General features: G+C 41.6%; 1 protein-coding gene across 3 annotated transcripts in view; it reads right to left on the bottom strand.

The window, feature by feature from the left end:
- Positions 1–377: 377 nt before the first annotated feature.
- LOC102682672 (von Willebrand factor A domain-containing protein 5A-like) overlaps positions 378–23584 on the bottom strand; it is a 67896-nt gene continuing 44689 nt past the window's right edge. For all 3 annotated transcript variants that reach the window (XM_069184234.1, XM_069184235.1, XM_069184233.1), the window contains exons 14-18: positions 17809–17928; positions 12872–15472; positions 11420–11574; positions 5205–5311; positions 378–1400 (exon numbers count right to left, since the gene is read on the bottom strand). In XM_069184234.1, the coding sequence (XP_069040335.1) occupies positions 14541–15472; positions 17809–17928 (1052 nt within the window). In that variant the 3' untranslated portion in view covers positions 378–1400; positions 5205–5311; positions 11420–11574; positions 12872–14540. The remainder of the gene's footprint in view (positions 1401–5204; positions 5312–11419; positions 11575–12871; positions 15473–17808; positions 17929–23584) is intronic.

The following is a 23584-nucleotide window of genomic DNA, read 5'->3' as shown; positions in this document are numbered from 1 at the left end:
CTGTATTGTATTTACTCAAAACGTTTACACTAAGCTAAACATACAATTAACTTTTAGTGCCACAGCAATTATATAATGACATAGTATTTATTAACAGAGTACTTCAGTTTATAATAAATGCTAATAATATGTACATTGATTTATTATATATTTTTAGCAGAATAATCCAGTAATTATGCTTATTGTTATTGAAAATGTTACTATAAAATATATATTTTAATATTTTAGCACAATTTATCAGGATGTAATTAAAAACAATTTTATAAAGGTAATATTTTATTTTATGGTTGATTCATGGACACGGACTGGATACCGTCTCAGATCTTATAGAAGACCCTATGCGATGCGGTAAGAGCTGGAGAAAACAGGAGGCGTGGTAAAAAGGAACACACAGGGGTTTAATAGTGCACAAAATAATAGTGACAGTCCGTGAGACAGTGTACAGGGGAAGACAAAACGGCATCCAAATCCAAACGGGTCCAAGGGCAGGTCAAAGCACAGTCCGAAAGTCCATCAACTAGAAATCCATCCTGGGACGCGACAAAGTTAAAATCCCCGGGAGGGGGGAGCACACAGACAAACGAAACATGGAGGTCCAAGGGTGACGGGGCGAGATCCTCCAGACCCCGGGCTCAGGAAGCGGGAGGTGTCGGGGATGAGGCCTATGCCCTCAGGAGACGGACGTAGGGTTTCCTTGTGCTAGGAGGGTCTCGCGACATCTTACCCTAATGATGAGCCCCGAGGACTGGAGGAACTAGTCTTTAAATAATAACACTAAAAGGGTACACCTGGAGAACTAAATCAAACGAACAATAATGGGAGCAGTGGAGCGCCCTCTAGGGAGGGATGTCGGGCGTGACAGGTTGGTGTTGTTTGGCAAGTAAGGATAAAGTTTGAAACAATTCCTTGTGTGTAAAGCAATGTGAATGATGTTTGATACAAATGTATAGTTACTAATAATTAAAAATGCAGTTATCGAGACCCACAAACAAGGCTTGTGATACTCTTTTTCAGGTTCCTAGACTTAATGCATTCCTATACAATGAAGCCTAGTTTGAAAGAAGAAAGAGTCCCTTTTCAAATCCAGGTTGTGCTGCTTGTGAACTGTGCCTCTGAATGGAAGGACAGAAATGGTCATGTGACTGTGGGATCAGGGTGAGAAGACAACTGTGTTAGATTTGGCTACTTGACATCACTGCTATGCTTCTTTCTGTGTTGTTTTTAAAACCCTTTTAAGAGCCTTTGCTCCACAAATCTGTGGGTATTCCTATAGTCAAAGAGACTCTTTCTCACAAATCCAGCGATAGGTGTTGCTGCAAGAAGCTGAACTTATTATGTTCTGTGTGTTGTCCCAGTGCTGGGCAGCACAGTTACCTTTCTCATACTGATTAACCACAAACCTGTGAGGCAAAGAGACAAAAGAGGAGAACAGCAGTTATCAACAGACTTAGTTGACATTTGCTCGTAAAATGTCCTAAACATTAAAAGAACATTATTAAGGGGTGTAATGAGAACATTTGTGAATTGCTATAATCATATGGGAATAAGTATTAGTTTAGATTTTCACAAAGTCTAACTATACATTTTTTTTTTGCTTAAGAAGCCTCCACAGCCAAAACATTCTGTTTTTTTCTTGTCTTTTCAGCATGAAATAAACATTTCCTTGTCTTTTTGCAGCCTGTGCATGCTGGCACAGCAACCTACTTGACTGTTTACAATGAATTCACAATGCAGCAGCTAGAATTGTTCCTAGGAGCAGAAAGTACGACCATATAACCCCTATACTTAGCTCTCTTCATTGACTTCCTGTCAGGTACAGGGCAACTTCAAAATCTTTCTTCTTACACTACTTATAAGGCTCTCAGAGGTCAGGCACCTTTTTACCTAATGGAACCTATTAATGTTTACCATCCAAGCTTAGATCACAGAATGCAGGTCTTCTTCATATTCCAGGCATTAATAAAAAACAGTTGGCGGTAAAGCATTAGTAACAGAGCCCCTAGCTTATGGAACAGTCTCTCACCCCATGTTCAGGATGCTGAGTCAATCTCAGTATTCAAATCCAGACTGAAGACCTACTGTATTCTTGCAAGAGATTGCAGCTGAAATATATCCAGACCATCTGACACAACTGTCAACTGTAGTGGATGGAACAAATTCTGCACTTAGAAGAAGGCTCCACGGCCGAAACGTTGTGTTCTCTTTCTTCTTTTTTTCAGCATGGAATAAACCTATTACTTGTTCCTTTGCAGCCTACGCATGCTGACGCAGCTACCCACCTGAATTACTTCAGCCTAGCCTACTCAAACCTTACATCATAGCCTGCTGCAATCATGGCTGCTGGTGCTGCTGTACATGCTATTGTGTGTCTCTATGTTGGCCCACCAGGTAGATACATCTGTTCTGACCAAACTATCCTATTCTCCTCCCCGGGCAGGGCACCATCTGAGTTGGATGCTACATCACAGCCATGTATCCAAGAGGGACATAGTGGATATAGCTATCATTTAGGAGGATTTGGCTGGTCTACAGAGATCTGCATGGAGTACTGACATACAGAAGACATGATGGATGGATAGATTAATATCCTCATTTATTTATTTCCTTTTTTTTATTTATATAATGTTAGCATGCCCAAAGGGGTTTGGCAGCCACTTGACCTTGGACCCCTAGAGGTTTTTTTTTCTCCTTACTAAGGAGTTTTTGGTTCCTCTCCTCCGTTGTCTTCTGGTCTTTTCTGTTCTGTATTCACAACAGAAGGCTTCACAGACAAAACGTTGTAGTTTCTCTTTTCTCTTTTCAGCATAGAATAAAGCTATTACTTGTTCCTTTGTATGGTCATTTGTTTTGTTAAGCGTAACCTTTTTGCTCTAGTTTATCTCTTACAGCGACAGTGACACAAATTCGATAGTTTGAATTTACTGGAACAATTAGAAATTAAATTTAATCGAGGGTCAAAGTATTAGTTTTGCACCTGCTACCCAGAGCAAACTTTATGCCAGATGGCCATAAAAAGTAGTATAATGGGTAGGTCAGGTGAACTATAAAGTCATCAATGAGATAAACAAAAGAAATACCAGATCTGCCATGTAAATGCAGTGAAAATTATGGGAAAAATGGGAACTGGATTTGTAGATTACCTCTTGTATATGAGAGGAGTGATCTAGTTCATATTCCTCTGGTGCTTCCCTACCACCTTAACACACTCTCTATCCCCAGGACCATTAATGGCAATTTTCCTATCCTACAGGATGATCCCTCCACTGGGGCCCTCTTTTCTGATCGCCCATCATCTCATATCATCTCGATATCATCTCATATCACCAACCACCTAATCTGCGTAACCTTCTTGTTCACAGCTCCCTTGATCGCACTCAGCATTCATCCCCACCAAGCACCTTCTCCTGTAATAGAGCTTTCTGAATCACCTTCAAAGACATATCTAACAACACGCTCATTCAGGGCCCCTCAAAGTCAATTCCGGATCACCCAGACAACACCCTGTACCTCCAACAACCTCATTTACCGTATCTCCTGCAAAAAATGCCAAGCTATCAACTGGAAGAAGACTAGGAGACCACTTCAGAGAAGATGTTAGGACTGTGATGATAAAAGATTTCTCCAAGCCCACAGTTTCCCACTTCACCTCAGATGGCCATGATCACACTGATCTCTCTGTCTCTGTTCTCAAACTCCCACAGCAGAAAAACAACAGAAATTAAACTCATCCTGAAACTATGTTCACACTAGGTCTCTCAATGACCAACGTAGTTTTGTGTAATCTTCTCTATTCTCATGCAGGTTTTGACTTTTCTTCACCCTTCTGCACTTTGCACTTCCTGCGTGGCCTCTCTGCCTCTCTGCCCCTCCTGCCTCCTCCCCTCTCCCAGCTTTTGTTCTTCTGTGCTATTTAATCTTTGTTGTCTGTCCTGTCTTTCTCACACCTGAAGAAGGCTTCACAGCCGAAATGTTGCGTTTTCTCTCTTCCCTTTTCAGCATGGAATAAACCTATTACTTGTTCCTATCTATAGCGTAGCTCAATCTCGTCCGGGAATGTGATATAACCTGCCTCTTCAGGGGGAACTGTATGACATTAAACCAGGGTTTAAATGGAATCTCTGCTTCTCACTGACACACCTGCCAGTGAGGAATTCGCTCACCCGGCTCCTCACTGCAAGTGCTGCTACAGTCCAGACCCCTGTGAGCTGACCTTAGGATGATAACAGGGTATCTCACTGCAAGACCCGGTTTCTCACTCTCCCTGTGACAGAGAGGATTTCATCTGCTTGGTGACTCACTGCGAGACCCAGTTTGGTCTAGCTTCCTGATAGCAGACAGCCAGAGACTTCCCATGAGCTCTGTCTCTCCCTGACACACCGGTGAGCATCTGACTCCCCACGAGTCAACCCAGACTAATTACGCCCTTGACCCTATGTAGGGAGCTTGGCTTCCCACTAGTGAGGCGAATTCTTCAATTACTTTGTGCCTATGTGATATGAACACATTCCTGCCTGTCTTGAGTGCCTCACCAGCACCCTTTGGTGGCATAACCCTTTAACTGACACTACAGGTCCTGTTGCCCTTTTATACGTTGATGGGTGCCAGGTGTGCAAACCACTCATTTGGCTTTTCTGAAAGGTGTAGTTGTAACTAGGAGTTGACAATTCTATAATGAAAAACACATCATCAAGTTTTAGTCTGTGTTTTTCTTTGCAACGTATCTGGAGATTTTTTTACAGTACATCAGGAAAGACAATCAGACTAGAAATAAAAGGTACACGATGAAAACAATATACTTCTTATTTAATGATGTATTAGACTGTTATTAATGACTTTATAAACTGGCGTTCACAATTCCCTCAGGCTCAGGCCATTAAAATAGTAAAAAGTATAGTTTTGTTGCTTCTGCCAATTCATCTCCAGTAGATGATGGTTATTATCTATTTGTGAAGCATATTAATACATTTCATTTAGGAGGCAATTATAAATTCCATTTGTAACCCCTATTCTGAAGTGTTTCCAACATTTTTCTGATTTTTCCCTCCTGTATATTTATGAGGAAACAAATACAGGATCAAGCTTGTTAAAATGTTGTTCCATTGTTCCATCAAAAGAAAAGCTAAATTCTCTTTCTCTGCTCCGAGCCATGGAGGTCACACAGATAATGTGTCTTTCACTCCGAAAGCCGAGAGAAACATACATACATGTTGGAGTTCAAAGGTTTGTTGTCAGGCCACTTCCAGGTACCCTGATCCTTCTGAAGTCCTATCCAATGACCCACATCCATTTCTGTGTAATGTCGAAAAAAGATCTAGAAAGAGAAAGACAACTAAACCACATTTTCTCATTCTAGGAAGATAAAAAAGTCTTCTTGCATCACACAATCAAAGTGTAATTTTTATTACACTTTGTCACTATGGCAACCCATCGTGTCTCCATGAGGTCTGAAACATCCGCGAAGTCTGTCCAGTATGGGCCTTTATCAGCCCCCCCTGCTGCTCATTAATGAGTTAATTAATGGGTTAAGTCCTAGCTGAGCCCTTGCTCATTGGGTTCTCCACTGTCCCAGCCAGGCTCCACTCACTCGCTTTTTCTTCTGTGCTTGCTGTGTACTGACAGCTTGGGTCCTGGGTTCAGTTCCCATGTTGCTAGCTGTGTGGAGTTTGTATGTTCTTCCCGTGTTTTTGTGTGGGTTTCCTCTTTGTACTCCAGATGGCTGGTGACATACTGGTCACTTAATTGGCTTCCATGAAAATTAGCCCCGGTGTGAGTGTTAGTGTCTGCGTGTGCCTGCGATGCACTGGCATCCCATCCAGGGTGTATCCTGCCTTGTGCAATTGCTTAGGCTCTGGCTCCCCGTAGCCCGGTACTGTATAAAGCAGTTAAAAAATAGATGGCTGAAGTCATAGAAGAACTCCTAAAAAAATTACCAACAAACGATATAATGATAGAAATTTTTAATATAGTTTCAGATACTGTTGAAACAGACTGGATTATCCATTTTAATACTCTGTTGTAGCAAAATTCAATTATACACTGAAAACAAAAGTGTGGAGAAGTGTTACAGCCTATAACCATAGAATGTATATTGATTAATCACAGGATTTTGTTAATCAAAACCCTAAATCATGCCATAACGCTACAAATATGTTAAACTACTTGTGCATTATGGATAGTAGCAATAGAAGTAATCTCAAATCGGTCATTTCCATTTAGTTCAGTCCACTGTAACTGCCTTCTTGTTTACTGATGGGCTGACACAGTACCCACCAAGGCTGTTACTTTGTGAGAGTTTTCCTGTTCTCATAACCCTTATCCATATGTCTAGGAGTCACCCATAACATTGGAGCTCTATCCTGCTAGATCCTGCCACTTCTGGGAATTTGATCTTTCTTCCCCGGCACCTCACTGCAAGACCTGGCTTCAACCTGACAGGAGTGACAGTGAAGGTCTAGCCCTCAGTGAAGATGAGCCAACCTGCAGGAGTCTTCCTCTGATATTCATGCCTGGTAGCAAGCATCAGACTTCCATGAATGAACTAAGGCCATTTTTCTCACTAACCTTATACTGTATAGGCTTGACATAGGTGATGTCAGGTCCTTAATAACATCTGGCATATTTGGCTTGTTTATGCATTTCTCTGTATCTGGAGCATCTCTACACCACCCTCCAGAATTTTAACCTCTTATCTGACATTCCAGATCCAACTGCACTGCACTGTTGCAAAAATGTTATAGTCCTTCCAAAAATAACACTGAAACACTTCTCTACACATAAATTCAATGATACAATGAGAGGTTCAATACTGAAAACAAAACTTGAACATTGGTTATGAGTAAATATTTCATAATGTTTTTTACTTTACTTGTATTTGAGCTTGTATGCAGAATCTGTAATGCACTCTGTAATGTTAACCATTGCAGAGTGCATTATAGATTCTGTATACAAGCTCAAATACAATGACACTGAAGCTATAACGTTCTTGTTTAAAGTTTGGTTGCAGTCACAAGGAAAGTGCAAGGAATCAGAACTGAATATTGAAGGTCCTTTGCAGACCATTGTATGTTTAGGCAGATACAGTTTCCACAACAACAATGCAAAATTTTACACACAATGTCATACCCAGTTGTAACAGTGTAGGTCTTTGAACCGACTTTTCACTGGCTTGAGGGTCGATATTTTTGAGGTAGTGAGCCAGTGTATATTTACTCAAAGTGAAGGTTTTTCACTAAGGTGAGATAGCAAGGTGTAAGAGAAAAACAAATTAGTGACAAAAAGAGTGCACCTTAGTTGTATAGTCAATAGCATAGTTCTGGGACAAACAAAGAGGAGTCACATGAGAATTGAATATGAGAGAGCATTCTCACATGACTATTAGGCAGAGATAAACAATTAGAAGGCTGCCTTAGTGGTAAACATGGGAAGATTCCTTCTACTGTGTCACACAGTAATTAATTGCTAGTAAGTAGTTACCAATGTAGCGGCGAGGCTTAATAATAAGGCAGAATTAAGTGTTTCTGAGCTTCCCAAATGAGGCCCCATTTCTCTGTTCATCTCTGTGGTGCAGCCACAGAGAAACCATTCATGCAAGATGTTTTCTTTTGATAAGGACAGCTCCCAAAGGGGGATGCACTTAGCTAAGCCTGGCTATCATGATCAATGGTTATCCATTGGCGCCTATCTGTTTAGGGAGTGCCAGTTGGACATCTGGACTGCATTACTAAGTGTCAGGAGTAAGTGACTCATATCTCACATTGATCAACCAATCAGGGACCGGTAGGGCCGAGTAACCCACGTGGGACTCTGATGCCCATGGAACTTTCAGCCAATCAATGAGCTGAAGTTCCTCCAGGTAAAAACAGGCAACACAGAGAGCCTGAGAGATTCAGATTCAGATTCAGATTCAGATTCAACAATTCCAAAGGGAATTCAAAGGAGAATTCCAGGGCAGGACGGCCCAGGAGCAGAAGGCTCCCAAGGGCAGGACATTCTCGCAGTGCGCCTCCTGACCATCCTGAGACTCAGCCCGGACAACCACGGAACGGCCAGTGTGTCCGAGTGCCAGAACTTTCCTTTGTTCTAAGAGTCTAGAGTGGAGGTTGCCAGAGAGTAACCAGCAGCAGCATTACTATTCAGAACTAGCTCTTCATCAGGAACGAACCGGTCCTCTTCCTGACTTGCTGGGACCCACAGTCATCTTTTCTCCTGTGCACAAACTTTGCTAGTTAAAGCCAACAGTGAGCATCAGCAGCGCACCGTCGCAAGCAGCACAGCACAGCCTGGCACCGAGCCAGAGAGCGCGGATTGGACAGCAACAGCCTGCAACTGTTTCTTTGTGCCCGCAGGAGATCTGAATCCCCAGAGATTGGATGAGTATTCAACTTCAATGCATTACAGCTCGAGAATACAATTGTTATCCAAACCAGTTGATATCAATTTAATTCCTAAGAGTTATGTACTTGTTTGAGTATCTAATGTAGAAGTTGTAACCAAGTTCACTTTACGAAACGGTCTTAATGAATGATATACTGAACGTATGTCCTCTTGATATGTGTAACTCTTTGTAACTGACCGAATATATCTTTTGTATTCTGATAACCCTCTCGATAAGATCTGTTAGGTTTATATGCATATTCTATGTATTAATAAATGTATCCTCGTGTATTAGTACCTGTGTGTGTGCGTTGTTTGAGTTATGTCGCATGGTTGGACTCTAAAGCCATCAAAAGAATCAACTTTGTGATTTACTGCTACAATTAATAATTGTCTCAGTAAATGCCCAAACCCTACAGAACTGGTGCCTTCAGAGAGCCACTAAAATTACATATTTGGCGTCCCTGAAACGGCTATGAATCACTACACCGGACAACCACGGAACGGCCAGTGTGTCCGAGTGCCAGAACTTTCCTTTGTTCTAAGAGTCTAGAGTGGAGGTTGCCAGAGAGTAACCAGCAGCAGGCCTCGTGAACAGGTCGGAACTGTGGACAGCTGAATTACTATTCAGAACTAGCTCTTCATCAGGAACGAACCGGTCCTCTTCCTGACTTGCTGGGACCCACAGTCATCTTTTCTCCTGTGCACAAACTTTGCTAGTTAAAGCCAACAGTGAGCATCAGCAGCGCAACGTCGCAAGCCGCACATCACAGCCTGGCACGGAGCCAGAGAGCGCGGATTGGACAGCAACAAGCCTGCAACTGTTTCTTTGTGCCCGCAGGAGATCTGAATCCCCAAAGATTGGATGAGTATTCAACTTCAATGCATTACAGCTCGAGAATACAATTGTTATCCAAACCAGTTGATATCAATTTAATTCCTAAGAGTTATGTACTTGTTTGAGTATCTAATGTAGAAGTTGTAACCAAGTTCACTTTACGAAACGGTCTTAATGAATGATATACTGAACGTATGTCCTCTTGATATGTGTAACTCTTTGTAACTGACTGAATATATACCTTTTGTATTCTGATAACCCTCTCGGTAAGATCTATTAGTTTTATATGCATATTCTATGTATTAATAAATGTATCCTCGTGTATTAGTACCTGTGTGTGTGCGTTGTTTGAGTTATGTCGCATGGTTGGACTCTAAAGCCATCAAAAGAATCAACTTTGTGATTTACTGCTACAATTAATAATTGTCTCAGTAAATGCCCAAACCCTACAGAACTGGTGCCTTCAGAGAGCCACTTTTCTTACATATTTGGTTTCCCTGAACCGGCATAATCTACACCAAACACCAGCTCTCAGTGGGGAGGAGAGCAGAGTGATGAAGCCAGTTCAGAGATGGGGATTATTAGGAGGCCATGATTAGTAAAGGCCAGGGAAAAATTTGGCCAGGACACCAGGGGTGACACCCCTACTCTTTTCGAGAAATGCCCTGGGATTTTTAATGATCACAGAGAGTCAGGACCTCAGTTTTACGCCTCGTCCAAAGAATGGCACCTTTTAGACATTACAGTGTCCCCGTCACTATATTGGGGCAATTAGGACCCACACAGACCACAGGGTGAGCGCCCCCTGCTGGTCCCACTAACAGCAGCAGCCTTAGTTTTTCCTAGGAGGTCTATCCAGGCTGACTGCTGGGAGCTGTAGAGTGATATTGCTGCTGGCATGGATAACGACAGTGGATAATGTAATAATGGTGGAGATTAAAACAGATCAGAACATAAAAGTGATGTTTCATTTTGGGGAACTTTGGTGAATTTGCTTTTTCAATCAAGCCCTGTGTGCACCAGTGTAATGGCAGTAACAAAGACTCATATTCTAACTTCATCATGAACTATTATAAAGCCCAAGATGCAGAAGGGTGGTCTATTTCAAGGACTCTCCATGGTCGTGAATTTTCTGGCACTAGCGCTCTGCTCTAAGCTATGATATTTCTGTTGCAACAAAGTTTCCTGTAACTACTTCCTGCCTTGACGCTTCAGTCCACACCTGTTTCCAATATCATCAAGACGGCTCATTTGTTTAAACTAGCTTCCAGGCTTGTTCACTGCTCAGTTTTGCTCTGCACTTATACTTTGGTTTTGACCCTTGCTTTCTCAAGACCTGACCTTTTGAGTGTTTCTGAACTTGACCCTCCTCTGCTTTTGTGGGGACACTTTTGCCTAGTGTTTGTGTTTTCCAGGCCCTGTACCTTGCCTGTCTCCACTTCTGCCTGATCCTGCCACAGGGTCCTGTTCAGTCATCACATTGGACGGTCATAGCTATTTGCCGCAATGTAAAAAATATATATTAGTGAGTATAATAAAAACGGATGTCAATTTTTAAATTATTAAGTATTAACGCATAGACCTACACTACATCTTTCTTAATAAGTTGTTTTATCAAGTCCAGTCTTCCCATAATTAATCACGTGGTTATATTTCTGTTATCTGCATGTAACGCTCCTCACTTGCTTACATTATGTCATGTGCCATGGTCTGAAGCTCCACTATTTAGTAACCCTTGTGATGGAGTAAGCTGAGGCTTAGTTAAAGCCTCTTCCTTCACTGAAGTAAATTGTGAAATTCCATTCCACAGACAGAAATGGGATCTTCTGATTAGCCTGGAATTCCATTACACAGTAGTCCAATCTGTGAATCAAGGCAGGTGTGTACAATTTACTTTACTAAGCCTCAGCTTGCTACATCACAGGCCTAATAATAAAAATGCAATTAAGGCATCAGAACTCACTATAAGCAAGTGGGCGGAATTAGAGATATTCACCTCTGTACATCCATAAGATAAAAAAGAAGCAAGCCTAATTTAACATATTTTTTAAACTTTCAAAGTGGACAGCACCCTGCAGAAAAGTAATCCATTAGTCGACTGCAAAGGCACTTAATTAAAACAAACAGAACCTTCTACAAAAAGAGCACCTGCTATGCTCTTCTGATCGGCATAGGTGTAGATGTAATAGAAATGAAGGAACACCTCACCAGCTCCTGATAATTGTTCAGAACTAGGAGACGGGATCCAAACTGATAGCATTGTTGACTGGCTTCTACCCAGGTGCCATATTTCATGGATATAAAGTAACATTTCCCATGCTGGCCCCTCATCCATCCTACTGGGCAGATTCCACAGGGCTCGTCTTCACAGCACATGGAAGAACATAACAGTGAAGATTGAGGTGGGCAGAAATTTAGTCCAGGGTTAACATCACAAGAGCCTGGAGAAAAAACTTCACATCTATGTAAAGGGTTCGGCACGTACACACCATAGCAATTAAATACAGAAAATAAAAATGATTAAAGGAAACTTAAATATTAATGGTCAACATTTGTTGATGAAACGTTCTCTAAAACAAAATTGTTGTAATAGTGTTTCTTGGTACAGAGACAAGAGTATGTGTGTTTTCTCAGAGTTGTAGCTTCAGATTTACAATGGCTCTTCAATGGATTTGACTTTTAACCTTTGGTGAGTTGTTTACAGAATTCCATTGTCTTCACTAACATGACAAAACATACAGTAAGAGCAGATCTGACTAATTTTTACAACTGAACAAATTAGCACTGACCTTAACAAGGAATTGATTCCTGTCACTATCGCAAACCCCTCCTCTTAAGGGCGCTCCAGCCCTTCCTCATTAGTCTCATTCCCCGCACCTGTTTCCTGTTTCAGTTCACCTTTATAAGCCAGGCGCTCACTTCACTTGTTGCTCTGCATCTGATCTCTGCATCATGTGAGCCTGGGACTTGGTTGCGCCTGGCTTTGTTATGGTTTTAGCTTCCTGTTCCTGTTCCTGTTCCTGTTCCTGTTCCTGTTCCTGTTCCTGTTCCTGTTCCTGTTCCTGTTCCTGTTCCTGTTCCTGTTCCTGTTCCTGTTCCTGTCCTTGTTCCCCCCACCGGTCCCGACCCGGCATCTGTTTTTAATCCCTGGTTTGTGGACCTTTTGCTTTTGTTTTGGATTCTCCCTTTGGAATTAAACTGGACTGTTCGCCTTGGCCACACCTCCCCGAATCACCAGCACAGCATGGACATGCCCCCCTGTTCTCATCCCTGTTCCTGCATGACTTTTCCCTAGTGTTTTCCTTCCTCACTATTCTGGATTGTGTTGTCTGCATAGGGTCCGGAAAGAACTGTTCTGTTACAATTCCTAGGAGTTTCAATAAATAATATGCCTTTTTATGATTAACTCTAATTTGGAGTTTATATCAAAAATATGAAACCATTATTACTTGTAATAACTGTCACTCCAGCTGGGATTAATACAGTACAGTAGTAGTTTCATTGTGAACATCAAATCTGCAGAATATGCCTATCCTTCAATACTCCTCAGGATCTAATGAACACTAAAAGTTCTAATACATGCAAAAAGTTTTCTTTTATTGTCTTTTTTTTTACTTTCTCTTATCATGAAATAAGGCTTACGCTTCTAGTCTGGCTTACCTCTGACATGTCCACAAACTCGAAGGCGAAAATCCCTTTCAATCTGGCTGAGGTTTTTCTGACATTCTTGGTTGGCTTTAGTTAGAATGCTCTGAAGCTCCTGGTTTGAAGAAGTGAGATTTCTTGTACATTCTAGTTTGGCTTCCATGAGGTTCTTCTGAATTTCTTCCTTCATTCTGCTGAGAGTTCTTTTACATACCTGCTTTGATGTCATCAGGTTTGTTGCACACTCGTGAACTGTTTCACTGAGGAACGTCTGACATTTCCTACTTTCTTCCTGTGTTCTAGTGAGGTTTTGGAGGTACTGTTGTTCAGCTGCACGTAGAGTACTTGCACACTCTCTCTTGGCTTTTGTGAGGTTAATTTGGCACTCTTGCTCAGACTGAACAATTTGACTCTTCAGATTCTCCTCCACTCTGCTGAGGTCACTGTGAAAAGTCTGTTGTGCCTCATGCAGGGCTCTCTTGCAGCTGAGGTCTGCTGCACCTTGAGCACTCGCACATTGTTGCCCAGCTTCGTCAAGGACAGTTTGCCATTCATGGTCTAGCCTCGTGAGATTGACCTTACATTCCCATTGTGTTGCATTGAGGGTCCTCTCCCACTCGTGGTTCATTCTACTGATGTTGGTCCTACAGTCCATGTCTAAAGTACTGAGGGTACCCTTGACTCCCTGATGGAATTGAGAGAGGGTTTTTTCACAGTCCTGTTTGGATTCCTCAACCAAGTTTTTGTACAATAACTCTGTCCTACTAAAGTTACTTTTACATTCCAACTGTTCATCTTTGAGTAAAGCCTGACACTCTAAATCTGCTTTGGTAAGGTTTTCTTTACACTCCTGGCTTGTCTGTAGGAGAGAAATTGAATACATCTGCTCCTTTTCATTGAGGTATTTTCTACATGTCTGGTCTGTCATACTAAGCTTGGTCTTGCACTGTTCATCTGCTATGCTGAGGTTTCTCTTACACTCTAATTGTGCTTCAACAAGGGTAGTGTAATAGTGTTGACTCGCTTGTGTGAGGTTCCTCTGACACTGCTCATCCATTTCCTTGAGGGAAGCCTTGCACTCAGTGTGTGACAGCCTCAGTAGACTCTCACAGTTCCTATTGGAGTGGGTGAGGTTTGCCTCACACACTTGGCTCATTAACCTCAAGGAAGCCTTACACGCTAGATCCACTCTACTGAGGTTCAGCATATACTCCTGTGTGACCTGCTGAAGAGATGCTCCATATGTCTGCTCAGCAGCACTGAGGTTCCTTACACATTCACCATGTGCTGCACCAAGGGCTCTCTCCCAGTCTTGGTTGATCCTGCTAATGTTGGTTCTAAAGTCTAAGTCTGCAGTGCCGAGGGTAGCCTTACACTCCATGCGGGCAAGAGTGTGGCTGCTTTCACACTCCTGTTTGGTGTCCTGGAGCAATTTCGTGTAGTCATGCTCTGTTTTGCTGAGGTTAGACTTACACTCTTGTTTGATTTCATCGACTACTGTCTTACACTTCAGGTGTGCTTTGCTAAGGTGTTGTGAACATTCTTGTTTGACTTCCTGCAGAGTTGTTAGATGCACCTCGTCTGCAGCAGTAAGATTGCTTTTACAGTCTTGACGTGCTGCAGTGAGTGCCCTCTCCCAATTTTGATTCGCTTTGCTGAGCTTGTTTCTACAGTCTAGAAACTTCTACAGTCTCTTCTGCTGGGCTTGAGAAAAGTTTCTCTCACAGTCCTGTTTGGCTTCCTGGACAGACATGCTGTAGACCTGCTCCGTCTTACTGAGGTGACTTTTACACTGCAGCTGTTCCTCACTGATGGAAGTCTGACACTCTAGATGAGATTTGTTAAGATTTACTTGACACTCCTGTTTTGCTTGAAGGAGGGAAGCTGAATACGCTTCCTCCTTTTTATCAATGATTCTTTTAAACCATGTTTCCTGATTACTAAGGTTAAACTTGTGCTGTTGGTTCACAATGCTAACGTTGGTCTTACATTGCCAATGAACCTCATTAAGGGAACTCCTGCATCGCACGTCAGCTATAGTTAGATTTCTGATACACTCTTTTTTCTCTGTAGCAAGGACACTTTCAAACATCCCATCAGCTCTGCTGAGATTTCTCAAGCAATCCTGATGCATTTTGCTGAGGGACAGTTTACACTTCTGATTTGCTGTCCTGAGTATATTCTGGCATGACCTTTCGGAACCAGTAAGGCTCATCATATATTCCTCATCTGATACATGGTGGAAACTATCCAATTCCAGATGTAGCTGGCTGATGCTCTTTAAACACTCCTGAGTAGACCTGTTCATTGCACCAATGCACTCTTCTTCTGCTTTGATTAGGCTTCTCTTCAATTCCATACTGGCTATGCTGAGATTTGTTATGAATTCTGGGCCAGCAATGGCACTATTGTTGCTCTCTTGTATGACGAAGGAACTTTTGCACTTCCTTTGTGCTCTGTTAAGAATGTCCTTGCACCTCTGTTCTTCCCTTTTAATGGCCATCTGAAGCACTTCTTTGGTTTTCATTAGGTTGATTGTGGGCTGGGCATCTGCCTTCTGGAACGCACTTCTAAAGTCTGATTTGATTTCACCAGAATACCTAGAATTCTGAAAGTCTGCAGAAGAAAGAGAAGGAGAACACAGAATATTCTGAGAAATTATTTTCTTGGTGGTAGGTCTGTGTATATACTGCATGTTAATGAAGTTAATATCCAAAATGAAAAATATCAGGCAGTGACACCAGCTTGCCTAGCAGACAAATTTATTAAAGATAATCCTGTCTCCCCCGCCCAGGTGCCATATCTCATGGGTATAGAGTAACACTTCCCATAGTGGCCCCTCATCCATCCTACTGTTCAGATTCCACAGGGCTCGTCTTCACAGAACATTACAGGAACATAACAGTGAAGATGGAGGTGGGCAGGCATTTAGTTCAGGATGAACATCACGAGAGCCTGGAGAAACAATTCATGGCTATGTAAAGAGTTCAGCTCGTACATATTGTACAATAGCAATGACACTTTTGTTTTCTAAATTAAATATAGGTATCTATATATATAAATGATAAAAGTAAATTTCATTATTAATGTACTTTAATATTACATCAGTAATAGAAAAAATACAATTTGTTGGTATTAGCTTCAGACTAATAATGGTTCTTATTAATATTACATAGACATTTTTCATGATTTTTTTTTCTGTGTAGATTATTGAACTTTATGATGTCAGGCATTTCCTTTCATGTGTAGAGCCCTTCAATGGATTACACTTTTAACCTTTGGTGAGTTGTTCACAGAATTCCATTGGTTTTCACTAACATGACAAAACATAATCTGAAAGATAACATCTGACTCATTTTTACGACTGAACAAATATATACAGAAACCATGGATTGGCTGGATTGTGTGGTTTCTTTATACTTCAAACTCAATTCTACTGCTGCCTTCATTAGTTTCTTTATCAATAAAGATGAGAGAGGGTGTTTCAGAACTGATCATGTATGCCTACGTCTTAACTCTCCTCGAACATGCTATAGAATTTGTTTGGAAGTACAAAGATGAGCCAGGAGAGTTTTGGAACAATGTTGTTTCCAACATGAACCTTTGACATATTAATAAAAAATGGTTTAAGTGTGGAGAAAGAAAGGAACTCCACAGAGCTCTGCCTCATCTGTCTATCCTTAGCTAACACACCATACAAAAATAGCACAGAATTCAAAGTTACTGCAGTAAAGAAATTAAAAATCATTTAAAATCTGCTGAATTTACTGGATCTCAGACTCCATGGAATTATTGTAATATTTTATATAATTTATCAGCAGCTTAAGCTGATGTCACGATCGTCATCCCTCCTCTTAAGGGCGCTCCGACCCTTTCCTATTTTAGTTGATTATGTGCACCTGTCCCCTGTTTTGTCTCTCATTATTTAAGCCTGGCGCTCTCGCTATTCCTAGCTCAGCATTGGAAGATGGACGCCACAGGGCTTGCCTATTCTCCTGGCTCGCAGGTAGCCTGAGGGCAGACCTTATTCCATGGCTTCCTGACCGTCTGAGTCCAGGGCTCGGAGCTCCTGGCCTCGTTACTCTGTTTTAACTCCTTGTTCCTGTTCCGGCATATGAAGCATTTGTGCTCTGGCATAGCTTTTGTAAAAAGTATAATAATTCAGCCACACTTGATTAAATAAATATGTGTTAACAGTGACAATACACACACTAAACAACACAAAACATAGACATACAACACACCCTGTGTTACAAAATACCCTATCCACCCAGACAATAGGCAGGCTCCAAGGTTTCCAAGTGTTCACTCTCAAATAATGTCTGCAAAGGCCATACGAAGAGAAAAGCCGCTTTCTAAACTAAATAGAATACAACCTGAGGTTAAACATCTCTCTTTGTAAACCTGGATGACATTAAAATGAATGGGAAACTATCTTCCTATTCTAAAAATGTGCACACTAATCAGGACAGGCCGTTTTTAAATTAAGGATTCTTTACACAGGAAATCAGAGTTTCTAACATCAACAGAATAGCAAGCTCTCTTAACGAGGTTCAAATACTTAGCTCCAATCTTGTCTTTCCAGATGATTTGAATGAATAAGGAGCTCTTGCCTTTGATAGTTTCCTCTTCTTCTAACCTCTCTCTCTTGTGCCTTGTCTTCCTTCACTTTCTCTGGCTCCCTGTTTTATATCCTCTACTGTTGATGAACTTATAATCATTTACCCAGAATTAACTGAGGTAAGCCAAGGTAAACTTTATGATTGCTTTGATCACTGAATCCGGGATCACTGCATCTCAAAAAAAGTGTTGACCCTAGCCAGGTGTTACCTATTGTATCTAGATTTACTTCATACCAACATGCAAAGGCTTTCTAAATGCTGTCTTGAAATAACTGTAAGAGTAAGATGATATAATGTATTCTTTCTGGGTAAACATGGATGAGTACTCACAGAAGATGCTTAGAGCAATAACGGCAGCCAGAGAAACACAGCACAGCACCAAAAGAAGCAATAGAGCCCAACGATATGGAGTTGCAGTCCCTTCAGTCCCTTCGATGGTCTGCAGAGCAACTGTAAAAAGAAAAAAAACACAAAGTTTACATTGATTTACAGACAATAAGCCTTGTAGTGAAAAATGGCTTCTGTCCCATGCTGAGCCCCAGCACGTGTTCATGTTTGAAAAACATGGACAAAGAGAAAACATCAGAGCCACACCTTCTAAATTGAATTTATCATGAAAGTCTGGGAAGAGCAACAACAGCCGTGTTTAACCAGCCTCAGATGTCAGATTTTCTTAATCCTTTCTGTCATTTCCTCACATTAAATTCTAAATACTATACAGTACATACCCTCCTTTTCTCCCTCTCTTTCGTCTTTTGCATTTATAGCACTTGGACTATGTACAATTCTGACTGTCTCTACCCGTTTCACTGCCGCTGGTTTTCACCTCACAACGGACTTCAGTGCAAGTCAGAAAGTTTCAGTTTGGGCTGTCCTGCTGATATCACAAAAGAATACTTGAAATTCAAACAGCTGCTAGGTTAAGAGTTGATTGCATAGACAGTAATCTGCAGGTGATTTCTTTATAGGTGATTCTATAATCACAAGTTATAGATACTGTGAACATTATACTGTATACAGTATATATAATTCACAATAGGACATATTCTGTTTTTGCAGGGTGTTGCTCAAAAAGAAATGACAAGAGTGTTCCAGAGTAGAGACATCCATGAGACTGGGGATATCTTCTTTGAAAATACTTGTAAAGTCATGATTTTAATACTGTCAGATGCTAAGGTATTTTCAGCTGCCGACGATGGCTATAAGTTGTCTAAATTTTCTAAACTCTTGTAATGTATTTGTGGAGGGCTTCAAGATGGCACCGTTCCATGGCAGTGTAGCGCTTTCATTTATGTTGTTAATCTCAGTATTCAAATCCAGACTGAAGACCTATTACTTCAGCCTAGCCTACTCACACCCAACATTATAGCCTGCTGCAACCATGGCTGCTGGTGCTGCTGTACATGCCATTGTGTGTCTCTGTGTTGGCCCACCAACACAGATACATCTACACAGATACTGTAGATACAAACTATCCTATTCTTCTCCCCACATATCCGGATGGCGCCCGGGCTGGGCACCATCTGAGTTGGATACTTCATCACTGCCATGGATATAGAGGGACATCGTGGATATACAGTAGCTATGGTTTAGGAGGATTTTGCTGATCTACATGGACTACTGACATACGGAAGACATGATGGATGGATGGATTAATACCCTCATTCATTTATTTCCTTTTTTTTATTGTATAAATAAAATGTTAGCATGCCCAAAGGGGTTGGACAGCCACTTGACCTTGGACTCCTAGAGGTTATTTTTCTCCTTACTAAGGAGTTTTTGGTTCCTCTCCTATGTTGTCTTCTGGTCTTCTGCTCTGTATTCACCACATGTATGGTCACTTCCATTGTTAAGCACCTTGGGGCAACCCTGTTGTGAAAGGTGCTATATAAGGTGCTGGGGCGGAGCGGTGGCACTGTGGCTAAGGATCTTGTCTGTGGCAGGAAGGATGCTGGTTCAAATCCTGTGGCTGGCAGAGGAATCCTACTCTGTTGGGCCCCTGAGAAAGGCCCTTAACCCCAACTACTCTAGATGTGCTGACCCTGCGTTCTGACCCCAAACCTCTCTCCCTGTCTGTGGCTCATGGAGAGCAAGTTTCAGTATGCAAAAGATGAATTCCTAATGCAAGAAATTGTATATGGCTAATAAAGTAATCTTATCTTATAAAAATAAATTGAATTGAATTGAAGTCCTTTCACATATAATACCTTATTCTCTTCCTAGGCCATTGCACATTTGTGATTCAGGAGATTACTGACACGCACGGGTTTTAAGGACATGAGGGGAGACACCATCGGGACGGCCGCTTTGTGGCTTTTCACTCTCTCTAGTATATCCTGGTCATTCAACAAAGACAAAAAATGAACATTTTGGTTATAGTGCAAAGTGCTACATCTGACCCAATCAAAACCATCACCATTTTAAAGTATGATGGTGGCAGCATTATGTTATAGATATGATTCTGAACAGCAGGGACTAGGAAGCATGACTGTTGTGAATATACATTAAACAAAATACCGGTACAATGATCTAAAGCTCAAGGCTAAAGCTTCACTTGTCACGATTGTAATCCCTCCTCTTAAGGGCGCTCCGGCTCTTTCACATTTTAGTTGATCATGTGCACCTGCCTCCAATCCAGCTACTCCTTAAAAGCCAGACACTTACTCTATTCCAGGCTGTGCATTGGAAGATGGACACCCGGAGGCCCACCTACCACCAAGTCGACCTACACCAGCAGCTTGAGGGCATAGGCCTCCTATCGGCGTCCCGACCCAGCTGAGTCCGGGGCTCAGAGCGCCTGGTCCCGTCATCCCCATTTTTATTCCCTCTCCCTGCAGCGGATCCTGTTCAGGTTTTTAACTTTGTCTTGTTTTGTCCTGGATGGATCACCTGGCACTGGACTCTTGTTATTCGCTCTGGATTTCCCTTTGGACTCCCTTGGACTTAACAATAAGAAAGTGAGATGTCCTGACTTGAATCCTATTAAGAATCTAGGGAAAGACTTGAAAAATGTAGATCCGAGAAGAAGAATGGGTAGCAATTCCACAAAGTTCATGAGCACAGTTGGTAGGCAGCCAAAAAAACTTGTGGCTTTAATTGCGCTATGCCTTCTTTCTCTTTGTGTCTTTCTTGGTTTTCGGACTACGTTTTTTCCCCTTTTACTACGGTTTTTCGGATCACGGCTTGGCTTCGGTACTCACTCCCTGTTTTGTATTACTGGCTTCCCCTGGACTCTCGGATTGCTCTTTCATCTTTGGTTTCGGATTACGGTCTGGCTTCGGTAACTCTCTCCCTGTTTGGATCTCTGGCTTTCCCTGGACTCTCGGCTCGTTTCTTAGACTACTGTTTTCTTTGGATCACGGCTAGGCTTTATCAGCTCCTGCAAGTGGGTTCATTAATTGGTTTCGGTTTCTCTTACCTAATCCCTAACATAAGCACCTTGGGGCAACCTTGTTGTGAAAGGCGCTATATTAAAATAAATTGAATTGAATTGAAGTCCTTTCAAATATATTACCTTATTCTCTTCCTGGGCAGTGGCACATTTGTGATTCAGGAGATTACTGACATGCACAGGTTTTAAGGACATGAGAGGAGACACCATCTGGGCCAGCTGCTTTGTGGCTTTTCATTCTCCTAAAATTTCTACACACATCATGTTTAGAGAACAATAACACAAAGTCCCCCTGGTTCGCTCGGAGCTGTAATGGCAGGCTCAGTGCTGAAGTTCGTGTAGAAAGTCTTCAGCTCATCTGGTAGTAGTGCATTAGCTGAGGAAATTGAGGAGAAACCTGCAATTGTGCCACTGCCCAGGAAGACTAAGGTATTTTCAGGCAACTCATCCACTGATCAGGGGCAACATTGACTTTGACCTTTGTTTGGCCTAAACATTCAATTCTCTGTTAACATCTGGTTGTTCCTGTTTACAACTGTTTTTTTGTGCAATATATGCTAGGGACTTGTGCAATATATTTATAATGTGCAATACAACTTTTTCTATACTGTTCTGTTTTTTTTTTATTCTGTACTGTTAACATCTGGTTGTTCCTGTTTACAACTGTTTTTTTGTGCAATATATGCTAGGGACTTGTGCAATATATTTATAATGTGCAATACAACTTTTTCTATACTGTTCTGTTTTTTTTTTATTCTGTACTGTGAGCAACTCTTTCTAGTGCACGTTTCACTGACTGTACTGACTGTATTGTATGTATTATTGTATAATTTTGTTAGACTGTGTTGTGTTGACTGTGCTAAGCTGCTGTTGCACTGCAATTTCCCTCACGGGATCAATAGAGTATCTCTCTATCTCTCTCTTCCTCTCATTTGAATGATTACTACCAAGTGGCACTCACTTCTGTGGTTATGAAGTGCATGAAAAGCTTAGTATTGACCCAGCCACAAACTGTTCTACATTCTGGCAAATGGTACTGCACCATTGAAGCACAGACCTCTAAGCTTAAGAATAGCTTCTGTCCTACAGCAGTGCGTATCATTAACAGCTAACTGTAAGACAATGCCTCAGAATTCAATGCTTCTCTTTACTCCATACTTTTTACTTGGGTACCACATTTTCATTGTCCTGTTTTCCTTTTCTTCTACTATTATACACTGGATGAAGCACTGCTTTTTCTCTAAACCTTTATTGGTGACAATTGTTTGCATTAGAGTACCCTCACACCCAGTAAAGAATGAAATACACATGAAATCTTCACAAGAACAATGACACTACAGCTTGAAAACATTAATAATGCATTCACAGTTGTACCACAGGTAGCACATTGTTTCTGTTAGATGAAAGACTTGAAAATCCATTTATACATTAAAGTTCAAATAAAAACTGGTGCTGTTCCAAAATACATGTATATCAACAAGGGATGAACAAGGAGAACATACAGTACACACTCCACACAGACAGCACCCCAGGAGTTGAACCCTGGGGCCCACTGCTATGATGCAGCAATGCGAACCACTGCACCACCATGCAGCCCAGTAATATATTACGTTTTCTATATAAAATGCAAGTTGTACACGTCAACAGATCTCATTTAAACACTCAAACAGTATGTGACAGTGAATACCCACATAGTCTTGTTCACATTCAATTGTTTCATCACGAGCATTTTCTGAGTTTCTAATAGCGAGACCACCACTTCAGATAGTCTAAGTAGATTGCACAAATAAATGCAGCACAGATAAAGACAGGACAGCTAAAGATCCATTTGTAAGGCAAGCCAGGAAATGTATAACACAATTGCAATCAAAGATTCAATCATGGGTCAACAATATCCTGGTCACTCAACAAAGACAAAAAATGAACATTTTGGTTATAGTGCAAAGTGCTACATCTGACCCAATCCAAACCATCACCATTTTAAAGTATGATGGTGGCAGCATTATGTTATAGATATGATTCTGAACAGCAGGGACTAGGAAGCATGACTGTTGTGAATATACATTAAACAAAATACCGGTACAATGATCTAAAGCTCAAGGCTAAAGCTTCACTTGTCACGATTGTAATCCCTCCTCTTAAGGGCGCTCCGGCTCTTTCACATTTTAGTTGATCATGTGCACCTGCCTCCAATCCAGCTACTCCTTAAAAGCCAGACACTTACTCTATTCCAGGCTGTGCATTGGAAGATGGACACCCGGAGGCCCACCTACCACCAAGTCGACCTACACCAGCAGCTTGAGGGCATAGGCCTCCTATCGGCGTCCCGACCCAGCTGAGTCCGGGGTTCAGAGCGCCTGGTCCCGTCATCCCCATTTTTATTCCCTCTCCCTGCAGCGGATCCTGTTCAGGTTTTTAACGTTGTCTTGTTTTGTCCTGGATGGATCACCTGGCACTGGACTCTTGTTATTCGCTCTGGATTTCCCTTTGGACTCCCTTGGACTTAACAATAAGAAAGTGAGATGTCCTGACTTGAATCCTATTAAGAATCTAGGGAAAGACTTGAAAAATGTAGATCTGAGAAGAAGAATGGGTAGCAATTCCACAAAGTTCATGAGCACAGTTGGTAGGCAGCCAAAAAAACTTGTGGCTTTAATTGCGCTACGCCTTCTTTCTCTTTGTGTCTTTCTTGGTTTTCGGACTACGGTTTTTCCC

Source organism: Lepisosteus oculatus, chromosome 26 (genome assembly GCF_040954835.1).
Source record: "Lepisosteus oculatus isolate fLepOcu1 chromosome 26, fLepOcu1.hap2, whole genome shotgun sequence".
NCBI classification, from domain to species: Eukaryota; Metazoa; Chordata; class Actinopteri; order Semionotiformes; family Lepisosteidae; genus Lepisosteus; species Lepisosteus oculatus.
The sequence above is the reverse complement of the archived record's forward strand: the minus strand, read 5'-3'. Positions and strand labels throughout refer to the sequence as shown.